Consider the following 22452-nt stretch of genomic DNA (forward strand, 5'->3'; position numbering starts at 1 on the left):
ATACCAACAGTCATTTAATTTATTCATTAGCATAATTAGTCCATCAATTATAGTAGTATTGAATTAGAAGACGTAGTGAAATGACGTGTGAGTTGAATTTTATATTTTTGGAAACTTAACAATGCTAATTTTATCTATATTGTCTAAATTAAGTAAAATATATGTTTTAGACGAAAATTCGGATTGAAGTAAAAAAAAAAAAAAAAAGGCAAAAATTCCATAAATACTTTCTAAGGACGGACCGTGGACCAATCCGCCGCTCCAACGTGGGCTTGACCGGTGTCAGACACATTATCGCGGTGACACCATCCCACGCTAGATCTTTTAATTTACAGATAGAAGGGGAGGTGAGAGGTATAGACGAAATGGATAATTAGATAATTAGGAAATAAGGAGTAATTGTTATTCAATTTACCATTTAAATTAATGTTTTACTACTACTTTTAATGGATTTTGTGGATAATATTTAATGGATTTTGAGGATAATATGTATAGGAGGATAATTATTTTTTTGTTTCAATAAATTTGGGATATAATCGAAGTTGCACTCTAGGAGTATTACTTTATTTTTCAATAATTTGAGAATATGTTATACTATAATGGTAATATAATCGAATATGCACTTTTATTATTTAGTAAGTAGGAGTATAAAATAACGTATGCTAATTTTCTTAGATATATAGTTTAATAGTGAGTTTATATTTAATATATTATTTGTTCTCTTTAATATCATAACTTTGACATTTTTCTCAATTGTGAAATAGCAAAAAATTTCCATCATGCTATGCTTCTGAATTTATCAACGTAATGTGTACATATGTAAAAATTAAAGACATAATTGACTAATCTATATCTATACATATATAAAAAATGAGTTTTGGCCTTAATTTGAATATTAATGAATTTTGGATATGAATTTAAATATTTATAAGTTTTGAGCATGATATTGAATATTTATAAATTTTGAATGCAATTATTTATTTAATTTGTGTGTCAACTTTTAATGCAATAACTGAAAAAATATACTGTTATAACTAATAATTAGGTCATGTATTTGAATTTGCATGCCACGTATTGAATGAAAATGGAATAAATGGAATGCAACTCCTGTTGTCCGTTTAAAAAAGAGAGAGAGAGAGAAAAACTCATGTTGTCCATTTCTATTTCAGTTACAAAAATAAGAGTCCATATAACCTTAGAATTAAAACAATAAATTACTCCATGTGTGGAGTTTTTAACCTAATAATATGATATGATTATACTATTAATTTCTCTAAGACTCACAATTTAGTGAATATGAATATGTTGTCCATGTCGTGCGATGTGTGTTTAAATTGCCAAATTAATTACTCCATATAATAATGACTTGATATTTTTTTCTATAAATACACATCATTTGCTAGCTTATATTTCACTTTCACAATTCTTTCCTCCGTTGCATCACGAATTTTCTACAAAATAAGAATTTATTGTCATTATGCATGGTTCTTACTCTTTTCAGTATATTTATATTCATCATTTTAAGCACTCTTTTTGTATTATTGTGTCCTAATATTGTGATCTTGCTAGAGGAAGAAAATTGAAACAATGAAATTAACATTCTTCAATGATCTAAAGTCTAGCAATACTTCACCAGCCATCAAAGTTCGGTATGTGTGTTTTTGAAATGACTAAACGTGGAGCCAAATAATGTAAATTCCTTAAATATGTCTTCCATGGCTGTACAGCATGAGTATTGTTTCATATCTTATTACATTTTTTTATTATCTAAACTATTAATTATTAATAAAATATTCACGTAGGGCAAAAGGATTCAAGGAACATTCCCCGCATTTAAAAAAAAAAAGTTTAATGATCAAATTAGGAATGATCAATCTTTTCTATTTCCTTTTTGCGAGAAATAAAGTCCAGACACCTATGGCAAACCATTTGTAACATGCTTTATTATTATTTATTAGTATAATAACATTGTGGTAATCATCTAAAAATGCAAAAAAAATTTGTTGCAATCATTTCATTCTATTTTTATCTACTAAAATTTTTGTGTAATATTTTTGCATTATATTGAAAATTGTTAAAAGACTGCATAAATAATTGATTTTTATAAATTTCTATTTTATACACAATAATTTGGTATTACTACATTTGAAATGGAATACAATGTGTCGTGCATCGCACGGGGTAGATACTAGTTGTATTAAATGACGTCGTTTAAATAGCTGAATGATTTGTTCGCATAATATTTTTCGTTTGTCAAAAGTATACATAATTTCCCCAATATGAGACAATTGAGAAAAATGTCAAAGTTATGATATAAATGACCATTTTTATAAGTTGCGGGATAGGCCATATTTGAACTAATTTCATGGTGTTTTTGAATTTACCCTTTAATAAAAGTATATTTTAAACAACAGCAGAAGACAACATGAGATAACTAAGAAAAATTGAAATTTTATGATTTAATATTGTGATTTCAAACGTTATGAGATTAACCAAAATTTTACTAAATTTCATTATTTGAATGAGTATTATTTTATATAAAAATAATTTTGTAATGGTGTTTTCATCATTTTATAAAGCTGTAAAATAAATAAGGGAGATATGATTTTTTAAATAATATTTTAAATAATAAATAATATTCGCTCCGTCCATGAAAAATAGTTTTATTTTGTCATTGTGGGATGTCCATAAAAAATAGTCTCATTTCAAAAATAGAAACTTTCTCTCTCTTACTTTTTTCACTTTTCTTGTCTCTCTCATATTTTATTTATTTTTTCTCCATATCTCTCTTACTTTCCCTACTTTTTCTCATTCTCTCTTAGTTTACCAATTTCTCAATAAAACTCGTGTCATCCTCAAATGAGACTATTTTTTATGGACGGAACCAATTGTTTTATAATGAAAAATAAATATAATAATTCAATATATTTTATAAAATAAATACTACGACTAAATTAACATTGATGTATGTTGACTGTGACAACAAACAACTGACTTTTACAACGAGTATTCATCCTATGACGCAGGTTGATCTTGCATATTTCACATTATAAAATACTCTTGTTCAACACTAGAACAAATATACATGTACATATATTTGACGGCCAAATATAACAAATTTTAGCAAACTGTGGTGTTGTCTTCTCTCAACCTCACACTTCCATAAGATTTTCTTCTTCATTGGGATGACACCGATGATTTAGGCTGGGTAAGGAGATTTTCTAGCACGGTAAAGGTAAAACGGTCGTCCCGAGAAGGGCAGCCACCATTCTCGATTCGCCGGTGGATGCTTGCCACCTTATATGCTAATTTGATGACTTAAAACATTTGATCTAAATATATAACTAAAAAACGATAACTATCTGAGTTGATAAGTTGGATCTAGATAAAACTTGACAATAATTTAATACTCCTCCACTTCAAATTAAAAAATCACATTATGATAAACTCGAACCCAAGATCATTAATTGCTTTCTACAGTAATTTCTCATATTTTGTTACTGTCACTATAATTTTTTTGCACTTCCTTAGAGCCCCGCAATCAACGAAGAACCCAGGTGGGGTCGAGCGGGGTCGGCCGACCCCACCGTCGGTCCGTGAGTACTGCTTGGGAAGCTCTATATTCTGCCCTCCGACCCACGGCAGCTCCGCGTTCCGACCCCACAAACGACAGCTCCGCGTTCCGACCCCACATACGACAACTCCGCCTCAACGAAAAATAAGAAAATAAATGAGAAGAGAGTAGAGAAATATAGAGAAAACATTATTATGGATTATAATAGGAAGGATATTTAGAGAAGAAGAATAAATTTAAAGATAAAAATTTATAAAGAGGAAGCTCCATTGATGAATTTTGAGTTTGAAAAAAGCTGTAAACTAGCTGCTAAGTTGCATAATAATTGGAAGGAGGCGGCGATTTAGCAATTCTAAGAATATTTTTTTTATTTATGATTTTTATTTCATTATTTTTTAGTTTAAGATGTAAACTAGTAATTAATATATTTAATACTATGTGCTTGTTTATTTTGTGTAACTAATTTAACTTTAGTCGATCCTATAATTATGTTAAATATTAAAAAAATGTTTGTAGTTAATTGATTAAATTCAAGTTTTATAAATTTTGTTATGGATTGTAACAAAAACATAATAACAACAATAAAAATGATAAAAATAATTATTTAATATATATTATATAATTATTATTTAAATATTAGTATATATTAGTATTAAATATTCTGTCCGACCCCACGAGCTATATTTTCTGGGTCCGTCATTGACTGCAATAGCGGATTAGCTGACGCCCTAGCTATCGGCGTAAGGCTAGGGCGCTTGGCTAGTCCACTATGCGTTAGGTTAACCCGAAGGATGAAAAATCAACGCTCTGAGCTAGGGTGTGGATTAACCGGCTAGCTGATTTTTTTTAATTATTTATATATACTCTATATTTACAATTCATAGCACTTCATTTTTTAATAGTATTTGATAAACACCAACAATTAAAATGAATTAATCGTATTTGTCAATTTATTTGTTGGGTTAGAATGTTGGCTAAACTATTGCTTGGCTGTTGTTTGGTTAGGCTATTAAGACTAAGTTTATCGGTTGTGGGGGTCAACCGCCACATCACATTATATTAAAAAAAAATTGAAACAAGTGGCCACTCTCTCTCTATGACCAAGGCCTCTTCCAGGACAAACACCAACCGGCTGGTCCCCATTTCATCATCCAATTGACACAATATCATTGGTTGATATATATATTTTTAAATTAATATTTCTTAAATATATTATATTAAAAAATTATAAAAATTATATCAACCTTCATAATTTTTCTTCCTCTATAAATATAGACCACATTTGCTATAGTTTTGCACACACAAAAAATATCATCTTTTCTCCTCCTATAATCCTTATTTGATTGAATTTCATACTTTTTAGTTTCCTTTGTTACTAACTATGGAGGATGATGAGAATAATATATTCACCAATTCCCCAAATTTCTATCATTCCCCAATTATGTATTTTCAATTATTGTAATTTATGTTTTTTATTTGTTTGTTTTTATAACTTTTAGTTTGTCATTTATTACGTTTTTCTATAAATTTACAGTAATAAGTATTTCATGTAATAATAATATTATTAAAAAATAATATAAAAATAAATATATAATATTGTTGTTGGGTGGTCATTGATAAACCATGAAAATATGTGTGGTTGGATTAGATGAATATTGATGATGTGGAAGATGATATTGAGGAGATAGAGATGAATTACATATTAAAAATGTGGATGATCTGGTTGGATTGAATTGGGTTGAATTAGGTGGTTGCTAATAAATTAATCTAATAGACTATTAAAAGGATAGGACGTGGCAAAAGGAGTTTTTAGTTGCAAAAGGAGTTTTTACTAAACTATTGCCTAGCCTATGTCTATTATGGATACTGTTGCTATTTTTTACACTCTAAAATGAATAAATTAAAGAAAATAAGAATTAATAGAAAGATGAACAAGAATAACATGACCAAATTATTGAAGCCTTAAACCCCCCAAAAAGCCCTAACCCCTCTCTCTCACTCTCTCTAGCAATGGCGTTTCACCCTCTTCGCCTCCGCCGCGCTCTTGCCCTATCATCTTCTCTGCTGGGCCACTCCTCCCATGGCTACAAGCCGCAACCGTTTTCCTTCATCTCCGCCCCTCTTCTTCCTCCATCCACCGCCCCGGCTCCGCCGTCGATGCGCCGCCCCTTCACTTCCTCCACCACTCTATTCCGCAGGGCATTTGATCCGGAGACAGATGAAATCGGGCCCGACACCATCCTCTTCGAAGGATGCGATTACAACCACTGGCTGATCACCGTCGATTTCCCCAGGGATTCCAATATTCCGCGCGAACAGATGATCGAAACCTATATCAATATCGCTGCGCAAGTCTTCGGCAGGTCGATTGATACTCTAATTCATCTCTATTCCTGTAATTTTGATCGAATTGTGGCTAATTAGTTAATGGATAGGGGTAGTATTTCATCAATTGAGTAGAAGTTGAAATGCTAACTGGTTTCAGTGCGTGTTTTGAGGTGATTTTTGAACAGTGAATTGATTTTATTTGATACAACTGCTGGCGTTGGAATGACTGATACTGTTTGGTTTTCGGAAGATCATAGTAGACTTTGGTATTCATTATACTGAATGATTTGATGATTCAAGGTCATTACTCCAATCAGATTGTATTGTGTAGCTTTAACTATATTTTTCTACTTTGTTATACAAATATGGTTGAATCATAGAGGAAGTTCAGGGATCAAAAGGTGACTGTTGACACTCACATATATGCTTAAATGGTGAATTATGCAGTTATATCTACCCTTGTGTAGCTCTACCCATAAATGATATTTTGAGGTTAATTTTATCTTCTCCGTTGCCCTGATTCTCTTCATATGTGCAATTATGATTGCTGTTATAACGATTGGTAGCACTGGTTCGTATTCGAATTGCATATGGTGATGTGACCATTGCTTGGTTTGATCCAAGCATCACAATGATTCATTGTCTGAACTCCTTTGATTGCTTTTCTTCAGCGTTGAAGAGGCGAAGAAGAAAATATATGCACTGAGTACAACAACATATCAAGGGTTCCAGGTCGAGTGTTCGGAGGAGACATCTGAAAAGTTTAAAAGTAAGTGTTCCTTTTGCCAAAATTACAGCACACGGTGGAGTTTTGGCCAGGGTGGACTAAAATTGTCTGTTGTTAGGTATTCCGCAAGTGGTATTTGTATTGCCAGATTCCTACATTGATCCAGTAAATAAGGAATACGGAGGTTAGTCACTCTTTCTGTTACCGTGTGTCTGAAATGTGTCTTGGATTGAACTATAGTTCTTACCTATTTAAAGCATGACCATTATATTTGTAGGTGACAAATATGTCAATGGAGAGATTTTTCCACGACCACCCCCAGTGCATTATGGGAGAAGAAGCAACAGGGATAGGCGTCCAAGAGAGCAGAACTATGGTCCGCCACAGCAGCAGAACTACGGCCCAAGAGAGCAGAACTATGGGCCACCATCACAGCAGAACTTTACGCCGCCACCACAGCAGAACTTTGGGCCGCCACCACAGCAGAACTACGGGCAACCACCACGACAGAACGTCAGGCCACCACCCCAGCAGAACTTCGGAGCCCCACCCCAGCAGAACTTTAGGGCACCACCCCAACAGAACTTTGGGGCACCACCCCAACAGAACATTGGGGCACCACCCCAACAGAACTTTGGGGCACCACCCCAACAGAACTTCGGGGCACCACCCAAACAGAACTTCGGGGCACCACCCCAACAGAACTTTGGGGCACCACCCCAACAGAACTTCGGGGCACCACCCAAACAGAACTTTGGAGCCCCACCCCAGCAGAACTTCGGTGCACCACCTCAGCAGAACTTTGGGGCACCACCTCAGCAGAACTTTGGAGCACCACCTCAGCAGAACTATGGGGCACCACCATATCAAAACAATGCATCACCTCAGCAGCAGAGTTACGGACCACCACAGCCCAGTCATACAGCACAGCCACATCACAGCTACGGATCTCCATCACAGCAGAGCTATATGCCGAACAGACGTGAAGGTTATGCAAACCCACCTAATTATGCACAGGAACAGGGAAGACACCAGAGCCATTCACAACCTGGACAAAGGGGCTTTGCCCAAGATGCTGACTACGGCTCTTCACAAGACGGAGCTTTTGGACAAGTATCTGGGGGATATAGAAACTTTTCATCATCACAAAATAATTGACCAAGTGAGTTTGTTTATCCTTTGTTCACTCTTGTTACCTTTTCAATATACAGCTCTATGTATTGTGAATATCTGGCGATCACACTTGAAAGTTGATATATACTAGTATGTGTTTATATTATTGCAGTATGAGTTGGAGTTTGTCACTTCATAAGAATTTATTGAAACTAAGTTGCAACCTGACTTTGTCCACACCAATGTTTAGTTTTCATAGATATTAATGTTACGAGTTGATATAAATTATGCAAACTCAATCGCCACCCCCACCAACCATTTCCTCGAGATTTGTAATTGTTGTCTGTTTGCTCTCTAACACGGACACTTCTTCTGTCAAGAGTTTAAGATACGCCTCGCTGAAATTTTTTGTTTCTGTAATGCACAGGATGTGTTTCAACTTTCAAGTAGGCTTCGAACAAGGATGATGGTAGCTTGTTAACTGGTGATATATTGTGGTCTGGAGCATCTCCGAGGTTAGTACGAAAGTACTGGTTATAGAGGCTACGGACGATGAAAAATAAACCTGTGAACTTGTATTCTGACGATGAAGAGCATTCTCTGCATGCAAGTTTTCTTTGTTCATGAGTTGCACGATATGGCTTAAGAAGCATCTCTAGTGTTCCCATTTCATAATTTATCCTATTTATTCATGGCTTAAGGAAAGAAAGTGTGCTAGTAATTGATTTTATTTGATGGAATGCTTTTTTTTCATTTAGCAATTCGGGAAACAAATGAAATTAATGGGTTATCCTATACACACTCAGTATAGATTAGACACCACATGGGCAATCCTTGTGTTTTTAATTTCATATTTAAGTTAGAGATAATTGTCATTTAAATAACTTTTAGTCTAATCTCAAATTCGGAATATAAATCATAAGTAACATAAATTTTTCTCAATGGTCCCATTATATTATAAATTGAAATTTATATGGCAAAATTAAATATGTTATAGTAATAAAATGATATTGTATTTTCGGTAGTAATTAAAAATTGCCGATATATTTGAAATGATGTCGTTTTATTGTCATGTTTGATTTTGTCATGTTATATCAGTTTTAAAAATGACTTTGATATTAAATGATAATTTCTCTTTTAAAGTATGGTTTACATAACAATTAATATATGTGGGAGTAGGATTGTGATCAATTGAGATTATTTAGACTAATTGAGAAATGAGATGCAATAACAGCCACTCATTTTTATTAAATGAGTGGTCCAGATTTTGCCACACAATAAATATTTTTAGATTAATTTATTATGAAAGGGTATAATAGTAAATTCAATGAAAACAAATGAAAACAAACATCTTCGCCGCTTCCGTTCTTCAATTCTTCTCCCACCAAATTCTGGCGCATCTGATCTGATGCACCTCTCCAGCGACGACGAATTCGAGCTCCTCCGCCGCTGCCTCGCTCCAGAACTCCACCCACCGCGTCGTCCTCCCCTCGCCGCTGTCTAGGCTCCTCCAATTATTCAATACAGCCGATTTCTCGATCTCGATCTCTCTGGATTTGTTAATTGAGATTAGAAGCAACTGAATCCATCTAACTATATCTCAATTTCATGAGCAACAACTGTTCTCAATTTCAGATCTGTCTCAGTGATCTGTCTCACCGAAATCGGCCTCGAGAGGTAACGAATTGAATTCCGACGTCGATTCGAAATGAATCCCCTCCAATTACTTGATGCAGACGATCCGCAAAGGCTCGGTATCCTAATCGAAGCGCAGTCGAAACGAGAATGATGGAGATTTGGTGAGAAGAAGTCAGAGATCGAAAATTGATGAGAAGAAATCTGTTTCCACACAGCCGCACATGCTTACCTGGCTTACAGATGTGTGAAAAAGAAAATTGGAGCTGAGAATTTGGAGAGGGCGATTAAAATTGGGGGAAATTAGGATATTCAAGAGTGATGATAGATAGCATCTCATGATCTTGGTTGACCGCAGCAACGGCTGCTGCATTTTTATTTTGATAAATTATATACACCGAAATTCCTTTTTATTCTCAGAACTTTTATCTCGATATTTAACATTTAAATCAGTGTTGATTATTGATTGATTACGCCTGCTTTTATTTGTTTCGATTTGTTTATCAGATGAGAGTATTTGGATGTTCTATGTGGGAATATTAGCAACATTTATCTTTACTCTATTAATTTGGATCTGTAATATAATATGGTTGGAAATCGCTAACTTGGTACAGGTTTTGTGGTTGAATTTGTTCCTTTTTGAAGTTGAATGTGATGCTTTGTTTTGATTAGAGCAATGTGGTTTATGAGCATTTCTTCAAATTTAATGTTAATTATAATGCACTCCAGGTGTTTGGTGATATTCTCCAAATGCAAATTAGTTGCTAAGAGATAGATTCAAGATTTAGCTATTTTCCTTTTTTAATGTCAACTGAATATATAATCTATGTCAACTACATATATAATGTCAACTATGTGTACAATCCATGTCAACTACATATATAATGTATGTCTAACTACATATACAATTCATGTCAACTACACACGTATAATGTCAACTACACAAGCCTGTCGGATTCTTTGTCAGCACCGGGACTCAAGGGGGCGGACAAGAGACCACTGCGTAAGCTTCAATTTTACTCTTGTATTAATTTATTATGATAACGTGGCTTGCTTCAATGATGTTGAAACATGAATTGGAAGATAGTTTGTTGGAGATGAATCGAATTGTTTGTGTGATGCTTTGGATTTTTCAGATTGATGTGGAAATGCGTTGCAATTGTTTGTTTTACTTATGTATACTGCAATTTTGAAAATGTTGCCTTGCTCTAACAAATGCAGATTAATGTGGTGTTTGATTCATTAGAATCTTTGTTCACTTGTAGTTACCGAATTATTGGATGGAACTTTTGGAATGACTTCTTGTATCTATGTTTGTGAAATTTTGGAACAATAGTACTCACTAGCATCTGACTGAAAATCGACTGAGATATTCTTCTAATTTTGTTAGAATAGATTTTGTTAGAATAGATTTTGTTGCTTCCACAAACGATGGAAAGTCTGGGATCTTGTAAGACACTATATCTGTAGATGCAGCAGTTTTGAAGTTGCAATTGACTAAATTGATGAAAATGTTTATTTTTTACATGAATTATATAGCTCGTTGACATAATAACGTTTGTTGTTGACATGAATTTTATAGGACGTTGGCATAAATTTTATGAAAAATGTTGTTGACATAAATTATATGTAAAACATTGTTGTTGACATGAATTATATGTAAAACATTGTTGTTGACATAAATAATATAGGTCGTTGACATGAAAATATTCGTTGTTGACATTAATTATTTGTAAAATGTTGTTGTTGACATAATAGTTGACATAAATAACATTTGCTTTTGACATCGTGGTTCCCATAAATAACATTTGTTGTTGACATCGTAGTTGACATAATGTCTCCGTAGTTGACATCGCGAAAATGACAATTATGCCCCCTAGTTGACATAATGTTTGAGTAGTTGACAGGTGCTATTTTATGGGAAGGTGACATTTAACAAGTTTAAAGCAGCCGTGAGGGAGCGTATAGTGGACTTCGCAGCAAAAGCCCTTGGATCGTTGCCGTATTGTTCTGCAGTCAAATCCGGCTTCAACGACATGAATTATATGTAAAACATTGTTGTTGACATAAATAATATAGGTCGTTGACATGAAAATATTCGTTGTTGACATTAATTATTTGTAAAATGTTGTTGTTGACATAATAGTTGACATAAATAACATTTGCTTTTGACATCGTGGTTCCCATAAATAACATTTGTTGTTGACATCGTAGTTGACATAATGTCTCCGTAGTTGACATCGCGAAAATGACAATTATGCCCCCTAGTTGACATAATGTTTGAGTAGTTGACAGGTGCTATTTTATGGGAAGGTGACATTTAACAAGTTTAAAGCAGCCGTGAGGGAGCGTATAGTGGACTTCGTAGCAAAAGCCCTTGGATCGTTGCCGTATTGTTCTGCAGTCAAATCCGGCTTCAACGACATGAATTATATGTAAAACATTGTTGTTGACATGAATTATATGTAAAACATTGTTGTTGACATAAATAATATAGGTCGTTGACATGAAAATATTCGTTGTTGACATTAATTATTTGTAAAATGTTGTTGTTGACATAATAGTTGACATAAATAACATTTTCTTTTGACATCGTGGTTCCCATAAATAACATTTGTTGTTGACATCGTAGTTGACATAATGTCTCCGTAGTTGACATCGCGAAAATGACAATTATGCCCCCTAGTTGACATAATGTTTGAGTAGTTGACATTGCACGAAAATTGTGAATGAGTGGCTGAAAATGCATCTCAATTCTCAATTAAGCTAAAAAATCTCAACCTAACAAGACCCGTTGTTGATATTTGATTTTGCTCTCTATTGACATCTATTGTATGATTTTGTTTTTTTTAATTTTAAGATTTGTTTTTTGAGTTGTACACTCTTTATACAAGCTGTTGACATTTGGTTATAAGTTGTTGACATTTCAATACAAGTTGGAGTCAGACTTGCCTCCGTGCTACTCGCTGATGAGGGCGTCCAGGCTTGACATTTCAATTACAATTACAATTCATGTTTTTAAGGTTAATTACAATTAAAAATTATGTCAACTATATATACTAGCCATGTCAACAACTAATATAATTATGTCAACTATGGTGCATATCGTGTCAATGGTACATACAAGTCATGTCAACTACGGTACATATCGTGTCTACTACACGTACAAACCATGTCAACTATGTTACATACTATGTCAACTACACGTACAAGCCATGTCAACTATACATAGAAACCATGTCAACAACAATTATAAGTCATGTCATCTACACATACAAGCCATGTCAACAACAATCAGAATTGTTTCTTAGTTGTTAACATATACTAAAAGTTATTGACATTATCTTATTAGTTGTTGATATTTGATTCTGCTCTCTAATGACATCGATCTTATAATTTTCTTTATTAATTATAATATTTGTTTTCTGAGTTGTTGACACTTTATACAAGCTGTTGACATTTGGTTATAGGTTGTTGACATTTCAATACAATTTGTTAAATTGATTAACATTTGATATAACTGCTAAGTTCAAACTTCAGAATCCACAATAATAGTTTTAAAACCCATCCAACTGCATAATTTAAGATTACTTACACATGGAGATGTAGTCATATAATTTAAGATTACTTAAACATATAATTTAATTATGCTCAATCATAATTCATATTTTTAAGGTTAGTTACAATTAAAAATCATGTCAACTATATATACTAGTCATGTCAACAACTAATATAATTATGTCAACTATGGTGCATATCGTGTCAACGACACATACAAGTCATGTCAACTACGGAACATATCGTGTCAACTACACGTACAAGCCACGTCAACTATGTTACATACTATGTCAACTACACATAGAACCATGTTAACAACAATTATAAGTCATGTTAACAACAATTATAAGCCATGTCAACTACACATAGAACCATGTCAACAACAATTATAAGCCATGTCAACTACACATAGAAACCATGTCAACAACAATTATAAGTCATGTCAACAACACGTACAAATCATGTCAACAACAATTATAACCAAATGTCAACTACACTTTCAAGCCATGTCAACAACAATTCAGTCATTTTATAAAAACAATATACTATGTAATCTTGGTTTTAGTTATTTTATTTTAACAATATTCTCTACTTTCTATTTTCTTTTCTCCTGTTGCATTTCTTTGTTCGCTTCAACTTGTGCATCATCCATTAGGCTTGCGGTTGGTGGCGAGATAGGAGAGGCTGATTCATTGGCTCACCCCTTTAGGATCATAACCTGGCGATGTAGGGATATTTTCTCTGTTTCTTTCTTCTGCATACTGCTTGTAAATTAGTTCTACAATGTTAGTATATAAACTGTAGGAGTAATCTAATGTCAACTCAGAGAAACATATGTAAACAAAATGATGTACTTACTTCATCAAAGAAATGTCCAAATTTAAAAGTTGGAAATTCAGTCAAATCTTCAAGAACTTCATTTTCTTTTTCAGCAATAACTATTGATTCAGATATTGTTTTCCAGTGATCAAAAGTATCAGACTTGTCTTGAAGGAACGTCTTGGACAAATGAAGAAACTTGTCGGCCATAGATTCAAGTGAAGTCGTTTGACTTTCAAGTGCAGATCAACTCAAGCAGTTGCATCAAGAAGCAAAACACATATGATGACTGGTGGGAGGGGGTATTGATTGACAAGAGAAACCTCAGATATTTATTCAGGGACAATAAAATTACAAAATCCACTGGATAAAAACAGGCATAAAACACCAAAATATGATTACACATCATCCCTAAGACCCTAATTGTTGGGAACATCCATGAATTGACACTTGAGATTCTAGTAGAGATTGAAAAGACTTACAGCTATGCCACATGCAATGAGTCCAGGCTTCTCCCTGTCATCCATACAGACACATAGCAGTAGAAAAGCTCCTATCTACCAAGGGATTGCACCCAGAAAGAAACTGGTAATAAACCTAGCAAAAAAGCAGCAAAATCAGAGAAGTTCCTATTTCACTGAACAAGATGGTAAATCATTCAACTATCATGAAACTATCAGCTGCACCGCATACATTATCTCTTAAGAAAAGCAATTTTGAAATAATTAAGTAGACAATGACTGCTAGATAAACTTACAAGAGCCATCCAAGACCAACACCAAAACAGGGGAGCCGTTCCTCCCTAAAAGGTCCATGAGCAACAACATGACCTAGAAACATTTGTATGTTTTCTACAGCCATTTAAACAAGCATACACTATGTCAATATAATTATGTCAACACATATTCAAACAAACATACACTACTACTGTCAACAATATATTATTATAGCTATGTCAATAGCTAGTATATAAAATGTCAATAATCTTAAATTTTTTAAAATCAAGCAGAATAAATCAATATCAATTATACACGATATCATGTCAATAAGAAGTATACCATGTTGACAACAAGTGCATGCATGTTTTTACGATTATGTCAATAGATAAAGTACATAATAAATCTATGTCAATAACAAGTATACCCTATCGACAGCAAGTGCATGTATATTCTTAAAATTATGTCAATAGATAAAGTACATAATAAATCAATGTCAATAACAAGTATATCTCATATATAGCAAACATAATTATCTGGTTACTATTATGTCAATTTGACTATGTCAACAGCGACTCTAATAAGTATACACTATGTCAATAACAAGTATATCATGTTTAAAGCAAACATAATTATCTTATTACTTTTATATTAATTGTTAAAGTTTATAATGTCACCAGCAATCCAAACAAGCATACACTATGTCAACAGTATACAATATCATCTCAATGACAAGTATATGTTGTTTATAGAAAACACAAGTCTATTATCATAACTATGTCAATAGCTATTGTATGAAATGTCAATAATCTTAAAAATTTAAACAAATCCTTAACTGGAAGCAGATGCATGTTCTCTTTCGTTTTTTCCAGCAGCCTTGTTGATTTTCCTCTCTTTCGATTCTACCATCGCTAATCAACAATAAAAAATCAGCAGAAATCGAATTCAGAAGAAAACAAATCCAGATCTGTTTTAATACACTAAAATCGAAGCAATATACTTAAAATTTGAATCAATTTCTTAACCTGAAGAATTCACTTCAACGACCGCCGATTTGGAATGCCTTTTTCTGGCTACAATCGGTGCTTCAACTTCAACTACTTCTTCGATCCTCATTTTTGGAAATTAATTGATGTAGAAAACTGAACGAAGTCTAAGATTAGGAGATGAATTGCGACGAAGGGAAGAGAAGATGCAGAATTGTAGAAGAAATTTGGGAGAGAACTCAGAGAAATGTTCGAGAGTTTTGCCGGCGTGTTTTGAATACAGCTGAAACATTTTAGAGCTGAAATGACAAAAATACCCCCTGTTGACATAAACCAGAGGTTGTTGACATCGCGCTAAGATTGTGAATGGGTGGCTGAGATTGCATCTCAATTCTCAATTAGGCCCAAAAATCTCAACCTAACAGGACCCTGTGGGAGTATTTGATTTTCGGTTAGGTTTTTGCCTATTTTAGTACAAAATTAAAACCGAACCAAACAAACTATATTTGAAAAATGAAATGCAGACTACAAAAATTCATCTCTGCCGAAAAATTGAAACTAAACAATATATCCAAAGCTTCAAAAATTTTAAATCCCAACTACAAAAGTAAAACTCGAAAACTCAAAACTACACAAACATATCCAAAAATCAATAAAAAATATTCCACAAATTAATTTTCTATAACTCATTCATAACATATCCAAAAATACTTACAATCTTCCTAATATCAAAATATTAATAACATTTGTTAATATAAATCAACACAAATAAGGTTTATTTTAGATATAATATTATTTATATATAATATAAAAAATAAAGCTAATTATTTAATTTTTTGCAGTGTTTATACATCAAACCGAAATAATTTTTATACTAGTACTAATCATCGTCAGAATATTTCAAAAATCCACGTTAGTTAAAAACCAAAATACATCAATTTTCCCCATTATTCTCTAATAAGCATGCCAGAAAAAAATCAGTTGATTTTCAAATGTTATTGTCATTTTTTTTATTTGTTAACATATGATAAAAATTGTTAAGATATTAATATAGTAGTAATTAAATTTATTTTCAGGCTGGGCTTTAGCTCCGGATCCCATCCTGTCGGCTTTAAGAATCCAAAGCTGCCATCGAAGAGAAGCCCATTATATTGCAGTTGGGCCTAATATTTATCTCTTAAAGCCCAATTATATCTCTTAAAAAGTTATCTTAGCTCTGTTCGGTTATCTATAGACAGCTAGTACTAATATTTATTTAACGTAGCATGTTTAAAATAATAGTAGTACATTTTTCCCTATTTACTTTGTGAGTTCGTTAGGAAACTATGCAAAAAAGAGAAAAAAAAAACGAATAAACTTTCGTCTTTAATACGCCACAAATTCTTGATATTTTTGGATCCAATGATCAATCATAGTGTTTATTTTATTTAATACTTTGGAGATGCTATCATGATATTGCTCTACTTTCTAACATTTGGCAAGTAGCTATGGAAGACTTATAAAGAGTTGAAAAGTTTTGTACTCCTATTTAATAAGAAAAAGAAATGTTGAATAATAAAAACCAAGTAGAGAAATGGTTGGAGATTGTCCCCTCTATTGGAACCACATGTTTAATGTGACATTGCCCTTTTTTACAGTTAATATTGCTATTTTTCTAATTATTCAACTTTTGTAAATTTACAACCTTAGTTACAAAATGAGAAGTGCATATATATATGAAGAGTTGAACATAGTAAAACAAAAAACTTAAAATACTTTAAGGTTCAAGAAAATATATTATAGTTTTCTTCCAAGGTTTATCTTGAAATCAAAATCCAATAAAAATGTGGACTATGCCATAATCTAAACAATTAAAGTTCATACCCTACTTAAATAAATTCCAAAGACTAGGATATTATCGAAAACTCTAGATTCGTTCGGGACTTTATAATTAACTTCAAAAAGAGACAATTTTAAAATATATAAAATGAGCACATGAACATCATATTGTAATTTTGTATGGGCATCATTAAAGAGACATTCATGCATATAAGTTTAAATGCAACTTTGGACTTATAGAAGAGCGACAAGGATCATGCAAAATACTATTATAAATCCTTTTTATACCCCTAAAAGACAAACATGCCACATTATGTTTAAATCTATTACATTAAAAATAGTGATCACATTCCTTTCTTTCTTTGTAGAAAATTGTGATCATATATATTCCCTCATTACTTCAATTTTGTATATATCAAACCAAGACTCTATAATTAAAATGACTATTAAAATTTTAAAAATTGTGATCACAGTAGACTTCGTAACCTGAGATTAAATCTCAGGCATTAAACATTACCACAAGACCATGGGCAAACCCTACATGGAATGAACTGCCATTAAATTCCATTTTAAAAAACTTTTTTCTATTGCAAAGTTTTAAATTTTATTCATATGCTATATATATCATTATATAAAAGCCTCTATTAATAATCTATATTACCTAATATATTTTTAGATAACATTTTGAAGAATTTCACCCCTGCTCATGTTTATTTCTACATCCGCTCCCATACCAGTATACACTATAGAGTAATCTTTGTAACTTAAGCAAATATTCCATTGTTTGTCAAAAATAAAAAAAAAATGCCATCATTGCTTATGAGTAAGACTGTACTCTATCAAAATGAATATCTCCTAATCCAATCAATTTAAAGATTCAAAGTTTGTGAAGGAGAAGAGGACACATCAAAGGTTGCTCATGATCTACATATAACAGCACTATCAATTGCAATCAACACAAATACAAAAGATATGGTGACCCATAATGTCAGCCTAAACATTCAATTCCAAATCACTTGCAAATTTGAAAATGGCCAAAAAAAAAAATGAAGTAACATAATGGGCCATACCCCACTCATACTAGCACATAATTACAAAACATAGATGATAATATAATTAAGTAAACTAAGCCTAATAAATATTACTCCACAGAAAATGTTAAAAAAAAATAAAATAAAAAAATATTACTCCACAGAATCACAAGAGGACAATAATGCCATATAATGAGGATTTATTTTCAACCTTTTGGAAATTGGGCCAACAATGCAACAATTCCTAACATCACTTCTTATTAATTAATCCAAATAAAATGCCCACAAATATTAAGACATAATGTTCATTCACATTTAGTATATTGTAGCATTATATATGTACGAACCCAAACATTGTGACAATAATCAAGTTAGATGATTGACTTTATTTAGCTCACGATGTTAAAAAGTTGAATACTTAAAAAATATTTATTGCAATGTGTAGTGTTATTTCAACTGTTGATGGCGGCCTTGTCTACCTTTAGAGAAGCCTAGTGTTGGAAATACTTGTGATTTTACCCGACATATAAATGCTTTTTAATTTAATTATGTTGCCATATACATTCATTAATGAGAAGATAGTTAGTTGTGTAATTAATTAACTTCTAACTAGGTTTACTTAGCTCGTGGTCCCTATATCATCAATTACATTGAATGATACTTAATTAGCATTTACGTTATTGTTACAAATTAAATTGAATAATTCTTTAGTTAGGGTTTAGAAGCTAGACATTATGAATAGTGAATGAAAAGTTAACATACTTATGGCTTGGAGCCCTACAATTTTCTACTAGCTAGTATATCAATGTTTTATCTATGTAATAAAAATTAGGTAATGATGATAAATAGTTATTTGGTTAATATATTAAAACCCTAGCACAATAGATACTTAATGTGAATATACAAGTTTATACTCAAAAGAAAATATATTAACATAGTTACATTAACAAGATTTGTGTGTATACTAAGGGCTCGTTTGGTAGCTATGTCATGTTTCGACTAGACATGATACAATTATGATAGTAATCATAGTTTCGATTAGTTAATTTACATATATAGGGTGTTTGGTAGATTAGGATAATTGTGAGTTATCTTATTGTAGTGTTTGGTACAATAAGTCACAAGTAAGGATTAAAATTATGATTGTCAAAATTATCCTCATTAGTTTAAGTTAATTACTAAACTATCATCATTTTACCCTAATTATTCCTATAAAATCGTTTTGTTTAAAATTAACATCTTTTCAAGCTAAACTCCTTACAAAAATTAGCATCTTTATATCAAAAAACTTATATTTATTTTGGACAAATTTTATGAATAATCAATTATTATTTTGGACAAATTCTATATGAAAATATTTTATCAAGTACCAAATTTTATATGTTCAATTTTTTTGAAGTTTAAAGCGTTTGTGGATTGAACAACATCGTATATTTATGTTCAAAACAAAAGCAATTGCCTTCAAGTATTACGTAATTATAAGTATAATATAATATAATATAAATAAAGTAATATAATGAGAATATAATACGATTTAATGTAAAGTAATATAACGAGAACATAAAGTAATATAATGAGAATATTATAATATTATATAATGTAAATAAAATAACAAAGTAATATAATTAGAACAACAAATTGACATCAATAAAATTCTTAATATGATTTAATAGGAAAATGACGTCCTTCAATACAACAACTAAGTAAAATTGATGGGTTAGAAATTTTGATGGGTAAAATTGTATTTTGCTAACTTAACTAGGCTTCCATGATAAATAACATAGGATTTTGGGTAGTTACAAATATGACTAAAACATAAGATTTTCAGTGGGCTTTGTGCGGGCCGGAAATAAAACACGGGCTACTATGTTTGGTAACATAACTACCAAACACACAAATAAACCCAGATTAATCTCTTATCTAAGTGAAACATAGCTACCAAACGGCCCCTAATGTTATTAATGTAGCTACTTTTTATCTTCACTACACGAAAATAAAAGCTTTGAATTTGATCGTTGTATAGATTGTGATGTGTGATATCATTTAGAAGACAAAATTATTTCAATCACCAACAAAATCGGAAACACCTTTTCTTTCAAAGAGAGGACAGGTTATTCATGTTTCATTTGATGGTTATAGGCGAATTTAAAGCTCAAAAACGCGTTCTTATTTTTAAAAAAAAAAATAAAATAAATTAAAATAATTAGTCCTAGAATGTTATATAGATATATATGTTTGCATGGCATTTGCAACGACGACGTGGCTGAAATAATCCCCATGCAAAAATGGGAGAACATTCTTAATTTTCAATTCACAAGTCCTTTTCGAAAATTCAAAGCTCTTAATATGAAAGTGAACGTTTGTGGGAAGAGGTAGTAGCTGGATTTGATGATGATGTATAATTATATATCAATTCATTCTGCACCATGCATGGCTGGAACAATCTGGAATACATAGTATGTGTGTACTTCTTCATTAATTATACTTTGTCCCCTCAAACTTTGAGCGATGTTTCCGAAAAATTGTCTCCAAGTTGCGTTTTCACTTATAGAATCTTCGACTTTTGAGAGAGTTTCGATTTACGTTGCATCTTATAGAATTATGCGATCAAATGGTGAGTCTACCTGAGAATTATGCGAGGTGACTCATCATTTGATCGCATAATTCTTCGGTAAACTATAGGGTTTAGGGAGATTTTTTTAAACGAGACATAAATAGAATTAGGTTGATTAATTGCTAGAATCACAAAAGGTAGTCAAATTCTAGTTAGTTTGTATCACATTTTTTAAAATTTTGAATGATGCACCACAAAGTTTTAAAAAGTCTTAATTGTCCCACGATAACTTTTTTTTTATAGAAAATCTGATGCTGAATTGGTGCACACATGTAAAAAGTTTGGTGATATCAATGAACAGTGACGTAAATGTAATGTACTGCGTAGATGATTAAACAACATCGTTTTGAATCTAAGAGACAAAAATCATAAAAAATAAAATAAAATATTTTTTTTATAATAGACAATTAAGAATTTTTAAAATTTTGAATAGGTTATTCAAATTTTTAAAGTTGCGAAATAAATTAGAATTTGATCAAAATTTATAAGGGCATTCGCAATGGGGCGGACGATGCGACGGACCGCCACTGCAACCCATTGTCCGCGCCCGATACATCGTCCGCGGACGATGCGCGGAGGATACCCATCGTCCGTCGCATCATCCGCCACTGTGGACGACGCGGACGATGGGTAACGGACGATGCGATGCGTTTTCGTTTTATTTTTTGATTTTATTAAATTTTCAAAACCTATATATTCCCTTTCACTACATTTTTCACTCACTTCACTCTCAAATTCACACTTCACACTACATTTTCTACATTTCAAGCAAAATGGATTCCGAAGATTATCCGAATAGTCCGATGTTCGATGGTGCACGATGGCCGGGTAGAGAACCTGACGAATACCGGCCATTCGACACCAACGCCGAGTACGATCCCGACTTCAGCATCGACTCGTACGGACTGTCCGACATAGAGTCTTCTCCCCACCGCCCCTCCTCCGCCGCCGCCGCGTCTGGGTCCGCCACCAAGAAGAAGCGGACCAAGGCACGAGCCCAGAAGTTGCCTACAATGGAGGTGTGTGAAGAGTTCGCCCCGGGAAGGACGAACTACTTCGACCCCGAATCCATCGTCTTGATGAGATGTTGGATTGATGTTTCGGAGGATCCGGTGTACGCCAACAACCAGAAGGTGACTGCGTATTGGGAGCGCATCGCCGAGAAATACAACGCGGCCAAGCCGGCGTACGCGTACAAGCGCCACAGGGAGCAGCTCCGCAAGCACTGGGATCAAATAAAGAAGCAGGTAAATTTGTTCGCGGAGGAGTACGAGAAGTGCGAGAGGGAGCAGGGCAGTGGCGAGAGTCTCGCGGATGTGCTGGACAAAGCGATGCAGTCGTACATTTCATTGTACGACGATTTCAAGCACTACCAGTCCTGTGTGCTCTTGTGGGACTAGCAGAAGTTCGTTGGTGGTATGATTCCCCAATCGACGGCGGCGAGGAGGAGGGCGTCGAAGCGCACCCTCGCTGATTATACAAGTAGCGATAGTGGCGCGTCTCCAATGGACCTCAACAGTCCGGTGTTCGAGG

At 33.1% G+C, this 22452-nt stretch overlaps 1 protein-coding gene across 1 annotated transcript; it reads left to right on the forward strand.

The window, feature by feature from the left end:
* The first annotated feature begins 5519 nt into the window (after nt 1-5519).
* Nucleotides 5520-8472, forward strand: LOC125208336 (uncharacterized). Its single transcript, XM_089059980.1, has 5 exons — nt 5520-5937; nt 6574-6671; nt 6748-6813; nt 6907-7791; nt 8170-8472. The coding sequence occupies exons 1-4, from the start codon at nt 5585-5587 to the stop codon at nt 7785-7787; spliced, it is 1398 nt and encodes a 465-aa protein (XP_088916106.1). The 5' UTR covers nt 5520-5584; the 3' UTR covers nt 7788-7791; nt 8170-8472.
* Nucleotides 8473-22452: the final 13980 nt, after the last annotated feature.

Source organism: Salvia hispanica, chromosome 6 (genome assembly GCF_029641045.1).
Source record: "Salvia hispanica isolate PSC_SH4W2 chromosome 6, Shi_PSC_v1, whole genome shotgun sequence".
NCBI lineage: Eukaryota > Viridiplantae > Streptophyta > Magnoliopsida > Lamiales > Lamiaceae > Salvia > Salvia hispanica.